At 40.9% G+C, this 12067-nt stretch overlaps 1 protein-coding gene across 1 annotated transcript in view; it reads left to right on the top strand.

The window, feature by feature from the left end:
• Nucleotides 1-12067, top strand: part of NIBAN2 (niban apoptosis regulator 2) — a 97617-nt gene that overhangs the window by 70281 nt on the left and 15269 nt on the right. Inside the window, exons 4-5 of the mRNA XM_051980031.1 lie at nucleotides 91-196; nucleotides 2188-2355. Of these exons, the coding sequence (XP_051835991.1) occupies nucleotides 91-196; nucleotides 2188-2355 (274 nt within the window). The remainder of the gene's footprint in view (nucleotides 1-90; nucleotides 197-2187; nucleotides 2356-12067) is intronic.

The raw sequence follows: 12067 nt of genomic DNA, 5'->3' as shown, positions 1-12067 counted from the left end.
CAGCCAGAATCGCATTTTAGGGGCCAGGAATTGTGACTGGGATTCAGCAATGGCCCCTCCCTAGGTTGACTTTCTTTTCAATCTCTCCAGGCCTATGAGAGACAGATCCCACCACGTGCCATCATCAACAGTGCAGGCTATAAAATCCTTACCTCAGTGGATCACTATCTGGAACTCGTCAGTAACTCTTTGCCAGGTAACATGCTGCCATGGGTGGAGAGAGATGATTGTGGGGTAAAATACCTTCCTTATAGGGGAATGGGTTTACACAGAGCAAAGTGGCCCGGTGACCAGTGGCACACATCGGTGGGAGAGCCTTGTGGGCTTCAGGTTACAGGCTGCTTGTGGAATAAAGTGGGTTCGTTGGTTTTGATGAGTTTTGAACACATCATTTTAGCTTCATAAGACTAGGCTGTAACCAACTGAGCTGCACACTCAATGACGCACAGCCATGCTGCAAACTTTGGCTTCATCCCTGCAAACTAAAGCAAGGAAAATGAGGAGCCAGAATTCAAAGGGAGGATAAGAAAAGAAAATGGACCAATGTGGATGCCAATTTTGTGGTGCAGAATTCATGGTGAAGTCTTAGGACCCAAGATAGTTATCATTTTTCTTGAATTATATCTATTATTGTCTAGTTGTTGTTCAGTCGTGTCCCTTTCTTTGTGACCCATTTGGGGTATTCTTGGCAAAGACACTGGAGTGGTTTGCCATTTCCTTCTCCCAAAGGGAGTTCATTTTACAGATGAGGAAATTGAGGCAAACAGGGTGAAGTGACTTGCCCAGGGTCACACAGCTAAGTATCTCAGGCTGGATTTGAACTCATGAAGAGGAGCCTTCCTGACTCTAGGTCTGATATTCTATCTACTGCACTATCTAGCTGCTCTTGAACCATCTTATAGAATGTTAGAACTAGAAGGAAACTTCAAAATCACCTATTCTACTTCAACCTTTTATTAAACTGAGGAAATGAGAGTTTAAAGAGGTGAAGAATTGCTGCCAGTTGGTGGCAAAGATGGGATTAAAATCCAGGTTTCCCATCTCCTAGCCGGTACCCCCACACTGGCTCTCCCCTACCTTCTTTTCTTTTTACTTTTCTTTATCACCCCTCCCCATCCCTGCCCCAGATTCCTCCTTATCCCCCCCCCCCCAACTGCTACCCTATTCCCCTGAAAAAATACTCCCCGCCAAAAAAAGGTAATTTGCCACCTAGCAAATCATCCTCCCTCCTCCCTGGGAAATAAGAGGGGGCCTGTTGTGATTTGTTCCCAGGAGCAAAGTCTCTAGTCACTTAGGTATAATACTGCCCTCCAGAAGGGACAGCTGCAGTGTGTCTGTGATCAGCCTGAAGTTTGTGTAATCTGCCCCAGATCTGTTGTGTCTAAACAAACACCAATGGATTCAAAGGTTCCCCTTTTGCTGGCCTTCTGAGTGAGAGGAACGCTGTTTCCATAGGAGGCTGAGGGGATGAAAAGGTCTTTGTCTAGGATATGGCAGCCAAGGAAGGCCTGGCTATTAGGAGATTCAGCCCTTATGTAGTGGAAAGAAAGCTGGATTGGAAGGCATGGAATCCCAACTTTGCCACCTAATATTGGTGTGACTGTGGGCAGGCCACTTTATCATCTCTGTGCCTTAGTTTCCTCATCTGTAAAAGCTAAAGTTGGACTGACAGCCTCCAAGACACCTTCTACTTTTAAATTAGTGATCTTTTTTTGGAAGGAAGAGACTTATTAGCCTGAGTTTTGTCAAAACTAGACTTGATCTGACCCTAAAAGAAAATAAAAAATCTGGGACCCCTAGATTGGGGAGGTGGGGAAAGGATTGTTTTTCTAGTCCCACCTCCATCAACTGGCAATGACCTTAGATCCAAAGGACAGTGGAAAGAGGACTAACCTTGGAATCCCAGAAGCTGAGTAAGAGTCCTTTGTGAGAGTTTGGGTCACTTCCTCAGAAAAACATCATTTCCTCATCTGTTAAGTGAGAAGGGTGGAAGTGATCACTTCTGAAGTCCCTTCCAGCTCCAGATCTATGATTAAGCATGAGTGAGTTGCTATGGATTCCTCATGTGTTGAAAAATGATATTTGCCTTCCTTTGTACCTCAAATGGTTAAGATAAAATACAATGTGATAGAGAATCCCTGTAGGAATACAATATGATGACAGTATGATTTCATTTCTCATCTACAGGGCCAGCTCCCAAATCTGGTGCTGCTCCAATTCTGAAGTGCCCTACCCAGTATCCCCTGATCCTCTGGCATCCGTATTCTCGACACTATTACTTTTGTGTGATGACAGAGCCTGAGCAGGAGAAGTGGCTGGCCGTGTTCCAGGACTGTGTCCGACACTGCAACAATGGTGAGTGTGGTTTGCCTGAGGGGGAGCTTGGGTCCGGGAAAGGAGGAAAGGATCCCAGAGAATGGGGAAAATGAAAGGGAATGAGACCTCTGTGGAGTGGAGCAGAAAGCTGCTTTCCTCTTAGAATTTGATTCCATGAAATTCAGCTAATTTTTTCCCCACTAGTTAATTTTTTTTTTAATTAAAGCTTTTATTTTCAAAACATAATTTTTCCATACTAACCCTTGTATAGCTTTGTGTTGCAAATTTTCCCCTTCTCCCCATCCCCTCCCCTAGATGACAAAGCAATCCAAAATATATATGTTAAACCCAATATATATATATATATATATATATAAAACATAACATATTTATACAATTTTCTTGAAATTCAGCAAATTTGAAATATATATATATATTTCAAATTTATATATTCAATTCATATATATATATATATACATATATATATATATATAATATATATATATATATATATATAATATATATATATATATATATATAAAATAACATATTTATACAATTTTCTTGAAATTCAGCAAATTTGAAGAGTGAGTGTGTATTAGCCCCTGGACTGTTGGTACCAGGTTGAACACCTTCAGAGGGCAGTGGGATACTAGCAGAACAAGTCTCTTGAGACTTGTTCAGGGCTACCTAGCCAACTCACTGAAGAGCTGTGTGATCTTGAACAAACTATTTCGCTTTTTGGCTCAACTAAAAGTAGTGTGATGTAGCAGGAAGTCAAGGGACCCAAGCTCTGGTACCTGTTCTTTTTGTAACATTTAGGTGAGATACCTTATTTTCTCATCCTCTGTTTTTGCATCTCTGAAATGAGAGGTGATGTTTAACCTTCCTGCTAGTGCCGAGATTCCGTGATTTTATTAATTTTCCCAGTGACTTCTAGGATCGCAGTCTCCTTCCCGGCGCAGAGGGCCCAGTCATGGCCTGAGCTCTTGGACTTTCCAGTGTCCTGGGGTTCTGGGAGGGGGTTAAACTTTAAATCTACAAACCTGGAGGATGGCCGAGAGTTAGAGGTGAGCTCATATGCTTCAGAGGCGCACCGATGAGCTCCCCGCTCTCCCATCCCCCTCCTGTTATGGCATGCCCCAACACAGGTTACACCTTGCATGTCTCTGCAGGCTGGGAACAGACTTGACAGGGTTGGGTCCTGGCACAAGGCCCTGGACTCCGGGCATTTACATATCACCCCACCCCGTCCTCCCTAATCTCTCGGCCAGTTCAAAAGCTACTTCTTGAGTCCAGGCTGGGCTGGAATTTGGAAGCAGGGGGGCAGCGGGAGGATTTAAAGGGCTCCTTGGTGAGAAGCAGATCATCAATCACATCTGAATTGGTTCTGCCACCTTGAGCTGGGCACGTTGCCCACCCCACAAAAAGCCGTCTGTTCAGCTGTTCCCCTGGGGGCTAGTGGAGCATGGGAGGAGAAGGAGCAGGGTCTGGGCTGGGAGTGCCACGTTTCAGACGCCACGGTCCAGCAGCCTGCTGGGATTCTAGCTGCCTACATTGAGCATACACCCCGGACCCTTCCCCTCCTTCTTCACCTCTGAACTGAGGTAGATTTCGGGGCCTTGAGAAGAACAGCTGTCGAGCAGCATCCAGCCCAAGCTGCCTGGCTGTTCCCAAGGCCATCACTCTCTAGGATGCATGTAGTGGGTAAAGTGGATACCGTTCTTTTCTTCACTGTTACCATCTGTGCGATAAGCGTCATTCTGGTCTCAGGAGATGCTTCGGACAACTGAAACCAGCTGTGCTCTCGAGTCTAGAGTGCTCCGGGGGAAAACAGACCTGGCAGGCAATCTCTAGCCCTTTGCCGGTGTTGTGAGCCTAGCACTGAGTGAGGAGGACGCTGAGAACGGCAGGACCTTGTGAGGATGGAGGGCCTGCTGTTTTAAAGGCTGGGCCGTGAGAAGTGGGAGGCTGGGGACCAAGATGTGACACAGGTGGAAATTCTGCACCTTGTCCCCTCCCTCTACGCAGAGTCCCCAGTGATCTGCTACCTTTTATGCTAGGGAAGTTAGGGAGTGATCATCCAGGTTCCCAAATGGGGTGATGTCACCAGGCAAGTTAGAGCTGGAACCATCTCTCAAATCCAACAGGTCTGTCCAGAGACTCCTTGGGGCCAGTCACTGTTTAAGAGCTCAGCATAAGACTGGGGAACCAAGACGGGGCTGCTGACCCTTTGTTCTGACACAGAAGCGTAATGGAGAGCAGTAGATTTGGATCAGATGGCCTAGATTCTACCTGCCTACTTTCCTACTACGTGAAACTTTCCCTCTTGGAACTTCAGTTCCTTCTTCTAGAAACTGATGCAATAGATTAGATAATCTATGAGATCTCTCCCAGGAGTCTATGACCTTTCTGCCCTCAGTCTGGTAACATGGGTGTAAGAATAGACTCCCAGCCTCTGAAATGGAGAAGGTCCTTGAGGCAATTTGTGACCCAAGGAAAGTAGTCTCAGTGGTTATATAGTCACATTCTGGATGAATTCCCTCCTCAAAAGCATATCCAGGGCAGATTTTTCACCCAAGGTTGTTTTTTCCCTGCCCTTCAACAGGCATCTGGTATATTTTATCTTTCTGTCAGTTCAGATTCTTGGAGAATGCAAATATGTTAATGGTAACGTATAATAATGATAGTGATCTCACATCCATATAGCACGTACATCTATGGGTCTGGTCATGTGCTTGGTATGGGGTGAAATGGTTGTTTTCTACAAACTTTGGCAACTCAAAAACCTCAGAAAAAGAAACTGTGCTCAAGTTGAAGCCTCAAGAGACAGAAACTTCCAAAAGGTAAAAATAAATAAAGCGAAACCACAAAAAAGCCCCTATGAAATAAAAACTTCAGTGCCCCTACTCCAGTCTCTAAGCCACTCTATGTGGTAGACACAGGCAGTACAAAGAACTTCATATCCTGCTGCTTCAGAGTGCAGCTTTTGGGACCCATGCAACTGTGGAAGGTAGAAGAGGAAAGGACAACAAAATGAGGAGTGAAAATGGAGACAATGATTTGTCCTTTGGACTTTGAGTCTTTCAGCCTGAAAGTAGATAAGCCGACTTGAAAGGCTTGTGAAGATAGAAAGAAGAATGAATAAAACAATAATAATTGGTTATTTTATGAAGAAAAATGGACCTAAGTTCCTTGGTCAAAATGACAATGCTTACAGACTATCCAGAAATCATGAAAAAATTAGGGGAAAAAACCTCTAGAATGGGTTAAAAGAAAAATAAAATTTTAGATAATATTAGAAGTGAAATTATATTAGAAATTAGAGCTCAGCAGAACTTAGATTTGAGAGATTTTCTTTCAAAGAAAATAGAAGGTCTGAAAGAGAAAAGAACTGATTTAGAACACAGAAGCAGAAGAAAAAAAGTCAGCCATGTTAAACAAATAAACACATGTATTCTATGTAATTTAAAGTCATTGACCTTGAAGTGAGGATATATACAAACAATAATATGAGGACTATAGCTCTCCCAGAAGAATTTGACTGATTAAAAAGTATAAATATCATAATGCAAGAAAACTGTCTAGAACTGTTATCGACAACAAAGCAGTGATAAATTCAATGATCAGGTGGCATCAGAACAAAAACAAAAACCATGCTTTAAACAATTTCAATTTCAATAACAAAAAACAAATTTTATAGTCACCTAGGAAAAAAGACTTTTAAATATGAAGGATTGCCAGTTAGACTATCCTAAGGTTTACTTCTCAGTCATGAGAAATCAAAGGAAGAAATGGAATAGGATATTCCAAAAAGCAAATGAACTCAAGCTGCAACCCAAAAAGGAGTATTCTAGTCACCAATGATATGGATCTTTAACACAGGAACTATTTGATACATTCCTGCGCCAAAGGCCTCATGATGAAAAATGCTACCCATCTCTAGAGAAAGAATTGATGAGCAGATTGAAGCACGTTTTTTCCACGCAATTTTCTTTTTCTTTTTCTTTTTTTTTTTTTTTGCAACATAGTTATTATGAAAATGCTTTGCATGACTTCACATGTATAATGGTTATTATATTGCTTGCCTTCTCCCGAGTGGAAAAAAGCACTGGAGAAATGGAGAGAATTTAAAACTGAAAATTTTAAAATGAATATTAAAGAAAAAATTGCTACAAGTATCTTAAGTAAAGGCTGAGTGACTACATGTTAAGACTTAATAGTGAGGATTCTTTTAAGTATGGATGGTTTAAATAGCTGCCAAGGTCCCTTCAGATTCTCAAATTCTGTGACTCCAAACCTATGGAAGAGGAGATATAGAAGCCTTCAGTAGTAGCCAGGACACAGGGTAAGGGGACAATTTGGGATGACATAAGGGGTCATAACACCAGAAATAGGACAGCCTATCCTTGGGAATTGGACATGATCGTGGAAAAGACAAGAGATACTAGGATTTGAGACACAGAGTGATTCTTATATCATTGCTTCCGTTTATCATTGCTTCCTTAATGAATAGCTATTTCTAAGAGTGAGACACACCAAAAATTAGAGAGAAAATATCTATATATATGCAATAACTTAGAAATGAAATAAAGACGGTAAAATTTTAAATTTCAGAAACTTTACCCTCATGAAGGCCAGACGGAATAAAGAAGGAACAAGTAAAAGAAGGTTCTGTAAAGCAGAAAGAATTCAGAATAGATTAGAAGAGAGGTAAAAAGGAGGACAGAACAAAGGAAAAATTCTTGGAAAAGCATTCAGCAAAAAAGAATGCTTTTTAAAATAAGCCATTAGAGAGGAGGAAAAGGTTTGAACCACATACTTACTTGGACTAGAAAAGAGGAGGATAAAAAGAAAAGAAGAGGAAAGAAGATGAGAGAAGAAAGGAATAGAGTAGAAGAGATAGTCTCTAGAAATAGACTAGTTTCAAAGAAGCATAAGCAGAAGGACAAAATTGTAATTAAAAAAAAAAAAAGACAGGAATAAAAATTAAAACACAAGCCTGACCATCATAACTTTAAGTATGAATGAATTAAACAATCCAATAAAACAAAAGAATGAGAGAATAAATGAAAAAAACAACAATTAGCTGTGTACAAGAAACAAGTCTAAAAGATGAAGACATGGAATAAAAAGAATAGGCTAGAACAAATTTTTCTTTGCATCAGATTATTCACAAAAAAGCAAGAATTGAAATTATGTGATGAGAAAAAGCAAAACTTAAAATTGACATTGTCAAGAGAGATAAACAAGGAAATTAAATTATCAACCATTTGACAATGAAATCGTGTCAATGCTTAAAAGTCTACAAAATGCTTTCCTCACCACAACTCTGTAAAGTGGTCATTATACAACATTGATTATATCCATTTTACAGATATGACTATAAATTATGACTAATTTGCCTTATATAACTTAAGTGTTAGAGCTGGAGTTTGAATTCAGGTCTCTGACTCCAGGTCCAGTTGGTCTATTTACTACACTATTCTGCTTCCTTACTTAGATAAAATCTAAATGAGAAGAGAAATCTGTTGAGGAGAAACCAGAATTCATCCCGAAGCTCAATAGAAATAATTTTGGATTATCTTCACTTTAGATGAATGATGCCATTATTTCCCCTTTACCAGAATAGCTCATTGAGTTGATTATGAAATCAAGAAACACCATGCTGACCAATGAGCCTTGCCTCTTTGTACAAAACATCCTGTATTTGTATGTGAAAGGCTGCTAGGGAAAGAACCAGCAGTTAGGAAACCAGGGTTTTGGCCCTATTTCTTCCATTTACTAGCTGTGTCCTCTTGGGCGAGTCATTGACTGTTAATTTCTTCATCTGTAAAACCCAAGTACTTTTGAATAGAACCATTACTGTTCTGTCTCACAGATGGGAAAATGTGTGTGGATATATTTTGTTAGATTATAAATCGCTATATATGTCGAAGGGATTATAATTTTTTTTCTCTCAGGGCTGAGAGCATAGTAGGTTTTATTAAGTAATTGTTGTTTCACCAATTAAAGTGGGCAGATGCTCAGTGATACTCAGAGGACAAAGGACGAGTAGCATTGGAGAAAACTGGGTTATTTTGCCATTCTGTCACTTACTAGATGAATACCATCTTATGCTGAGCTTCTACACCTCTGACTTCCAATGTCCTCATCCATAATTTTTTTCCCCTAAGGGAAGAGGACCTGGGGGGGGGGGCAGGATCTGAACCTTTTATTTCACTGACATAGGGAACTCCTACTGTGGAAAACTCCCTCCACCAATTCAGATTGTCAACTTCTGACAATTATTTTCCTGAATCACTGAAAGGTTAAATGACTTGCTTATTGTCTATACTTACTATATGTATTTGTGTAAATGTATATCATCTGTGTGTACATCTGTACTTACCATAATTAATATAGTATGGTTAGAGCCAGTACTTGAACCGTAGGGCCTTCCTGACTTTAAGGCTAACTCTCCAGCCCTGCTACGTTATCTTACCTTTCTTTCATCTACAATATAGGGATGATAGGTTCTTGCACTACCAGCTACACAGGATAATTGTGAGGAAATAGCTTTGTAGGCAATAAAGCATGGAATAAAACTAAATTACTAGTTTTATTATTATTAAAACTAGTTCTGGTTCTCATTAGTTGGGTAACCTTGAAGAAGAAAGCTTTGATGTTGTGGCTCGGGATTTCCTCTTTTTTTGATGACAGGGTAAAACTAATCGGTGTTTCTGATTACTTGGGTGTGGAACATTCTGGGCTAGAATAATATTGATGAGGCTATATTGATAGACCCCATAGTTGCTAGTCTTCACAGTGTGTGTGGAGTGGGGTTGGGGGGTAGAGATTCTAGAGCAAGGGGTTCTTCTTTTGTGTCATAAAGCCCTTTGGCAGTCTGTTGAAGCCATTGACTCCTTAGAGTCATGTTTTTAAATACATAAAATAAAACAAATAGGATTGCACAGGAAGCCAATTTTATCTAAAGATAGATCCAGATTTAGACACCCTCTCCAACCAAAATCTATTCATGAAACCCCTTATAGAACAATTTCTCTGGAAACTCCTGGTTAAAAACCCCTACTCTAGAAATGTGGGCTCTCCCTAAAGAAAAGGAATGGGGAAATTATTGAGTAAAAGAGAAAAAATCAGATTTGCTTGCATTCCACTCCAAATAAATTCTCTGTCTCTGTCCCTCTCTCTTTCTTTTCTCTCTCTCTCTTTTATACACACACACCCTATTCTTACTCTCTGTTTCTCTTTCTTAATCTCTAAGTCTCTCATTCTCTCATTTTGACTCTTTGTTCTCTTTAGCTCTGAGCTCCCAGCCAGAGACAACACACTAATAGCATACCTCAGCATTGTCTTTCTCTATCTTCTCTGACAATGCTTCTCTTCAATTCCCCTACTCTCTTGCCAACTCTTTTAGATATGGGCATTCCCTCAATTGATTTCGCTTAACTTATTCTTTGTTACAAATGCAGTTCAGTGACTAACATGGAAATAGTCTTACATGACTGCACATGTATAACTTACATCAAATTGCTTGCCTTTCTCAGTGGGGAGAGAAAGCAAGAGAGAATTTGGACCTCAAAATCTCCTTAAAAACAAATGTTTGTGAAATTGTTTTTACTTGTAATTGGGGAAAAGTAAAATATTAAAGAAAAAACCTAGTGTAGTTCAGTAGGGATTTATAGAGAACAGCTGGTATAAGTGTTGCAGTTAAGCCATATAAGAAGGATAATTTATGAGTTTTCCATTCCTTCTGCCAGTAGATCAGGGATGAGACCAATCTTGGGGGGATAAGGAAGACAAACCCCTAGCTTTTTGTTTGTTTTTGTTGTTTTGTCATTGTTCTCAAAAAGGACCATGACATCAGGGAGGTGATGCTGTGACATGCCAAGTAAATTTAAGTGAGGGAGGACTGGGTAAAGTCACCTGCCTCACCTTCCTCTCCAGAACCATCTGGGCCCAGTGGCAAGATAAGGATCAGGATGACTGGAGATGGCTCTGGATGAAATAGGAGACCTAGGGGGAAAAGGAATTAAGAATCAAGAAGCCAGAAAACCACAACTTCATTTCTTTATAAGTTCCAGGGAAACTGGGGAGGGGGGGAAGGGAGGGAAGGGAGAGGGTGCTATGTGGTGTCCTTGATGCCCCTTGTCTCCAGGACTCTTCCTGATTTGGTGAGCAGCCTAAGGCCCCTTCCTTTACTGGCTCTACTTATTGGATGTACTGATACATGTATCTGATTTTTTTTTTTTTAATCCTACTTGGATTCTAAGCTTTTCAAGCACACAATTTAAATATATGGATTTGTATATAATGATATGCCAGTGAGACACTACATGACCCAGGGGACAGGAAACCAAGAGTCAAAAGCTCTGGTTTTATTTCCTGCCTCTTTTACATACTGAGATTGACTGTGGGATGCTGGACAAGTCATTTAACCTCTCCAGCCCAGGTAATGCTCTAAGACTATGGAATTATAGGACAGTTGCAGATCTGCATTGATATAGGAAATTTCTTCACAGGGATTCTCTGTAACAATAAAATCACAGATTCACATGGAAAATAAAACCCACCAAACATACAGGCAACATTTCATCATGCTAGTAAAATCTGATTGCTTTTCCTCTCATCTCTACCCTCAGATTTGGGGCTTTGATTCTCACTTCAATAAGCCACAGTTATTGGGCATTAAGGGAGATCCACCCCATGGGTTCCACACTGCTTCAGCCTTAGGAAAAAGTGTGTGTATGATAAAGGATTATAGCATATTAAAGATAGAAGAGTTCTTAGAGATCCCTTAGTCTAGCCTCGTTGTTTTTATAAATGTGGAAACTGAGCCTCAAAGAGGGTCAAGTGTCTCGTCCAAGATCACAAACAATGGCAGAACCAGGGCCCTGGTCTTTTTGTTTGTTTGTTTGTTTGTTTTCTGGTTATACATGTACATTAATTTTTAATACATGTTTCTTTATGAATCATGTTGGGAGAAATAAATCAGAACAAAAAGGAAAAACCACAAGAGGGGGAAAAAAGTGAACCTAGCATCTCCATAATTGTCTCTCTGGATGCAGATGGCGGTTTCCATCCAAAGTTTATTGGGATTACCTGGAATCACTGAGCCTCTGAAAAGAACCAAGTCTTTCACAGCTGATTATCACACAATCTTGCTGTTGCTGTGTACAATATATTCCTCGTTAGGGCCCTGGTCTTTTGACTCTTGATTCAGTATTCTTTATATCCTACTTGGCTGCTTTCCTTAATGAAATTGCATTGGCTGGAAACTGAGCCAGGTCCCCTTTCCGGGAGACACTCATTCTGCTTCAGCTGAACCAGATTGAGAGGAGCCTATAGCAGCAGGATTGGGATCTGAGGTTGGCACTGTCCTGAGCCCTGCCTCCCTCACTCCCAGCACTCAGAGCAGGTTAGAAAAAGGGAGCTATCCAGCACCGTGCCTGAACCTGAAGCAAACCTTGGGCACAAGGGGGACAGGATGGCTGTCTCCCCCACCTCTGTTTCAGAATCTGGAAGCCTGAAAAACCAGGTCTATCTCTCAAACTAGGTAGTGCATGTAAATCATTTTGCTGATTGCTATTATTATTTTTGCCACTTCGCTCACTTGCTTTTTCCCTTTCACCAAGAAGAATCACAGGGGGCTGTTTGGCACCCATCCCCAGAAATGGTTCTCCCCATCTCTGCCCCACCTCCCTCTGCTGGGCCTGGCCAGGGGCCTGGGGCATCTGGGACTCTGCTGCCA

The sequence above is a fragment of the Antechinus flavipes genome, chromosome 2, assembly GCF_016432865.1.
Source record: "Antechinus flavipes isolate AdamAnt ecotype Samford, QLD, Australia chromosome 2, AdamAnt_v2, whole genome shotgun sequence".
In the NCBI taxonomy this organism is placed as follows: Eukaryota; Metazoa; Chordata; class Mammalia; order Dasyuromorphia; family Dasyuridae; genus Antechinus; species Antechinus flavipes.
Note: the sequence above shows the minus strand (reverse complement) of the source record. Positions and strands in the feature narration are given on the sequence as shown.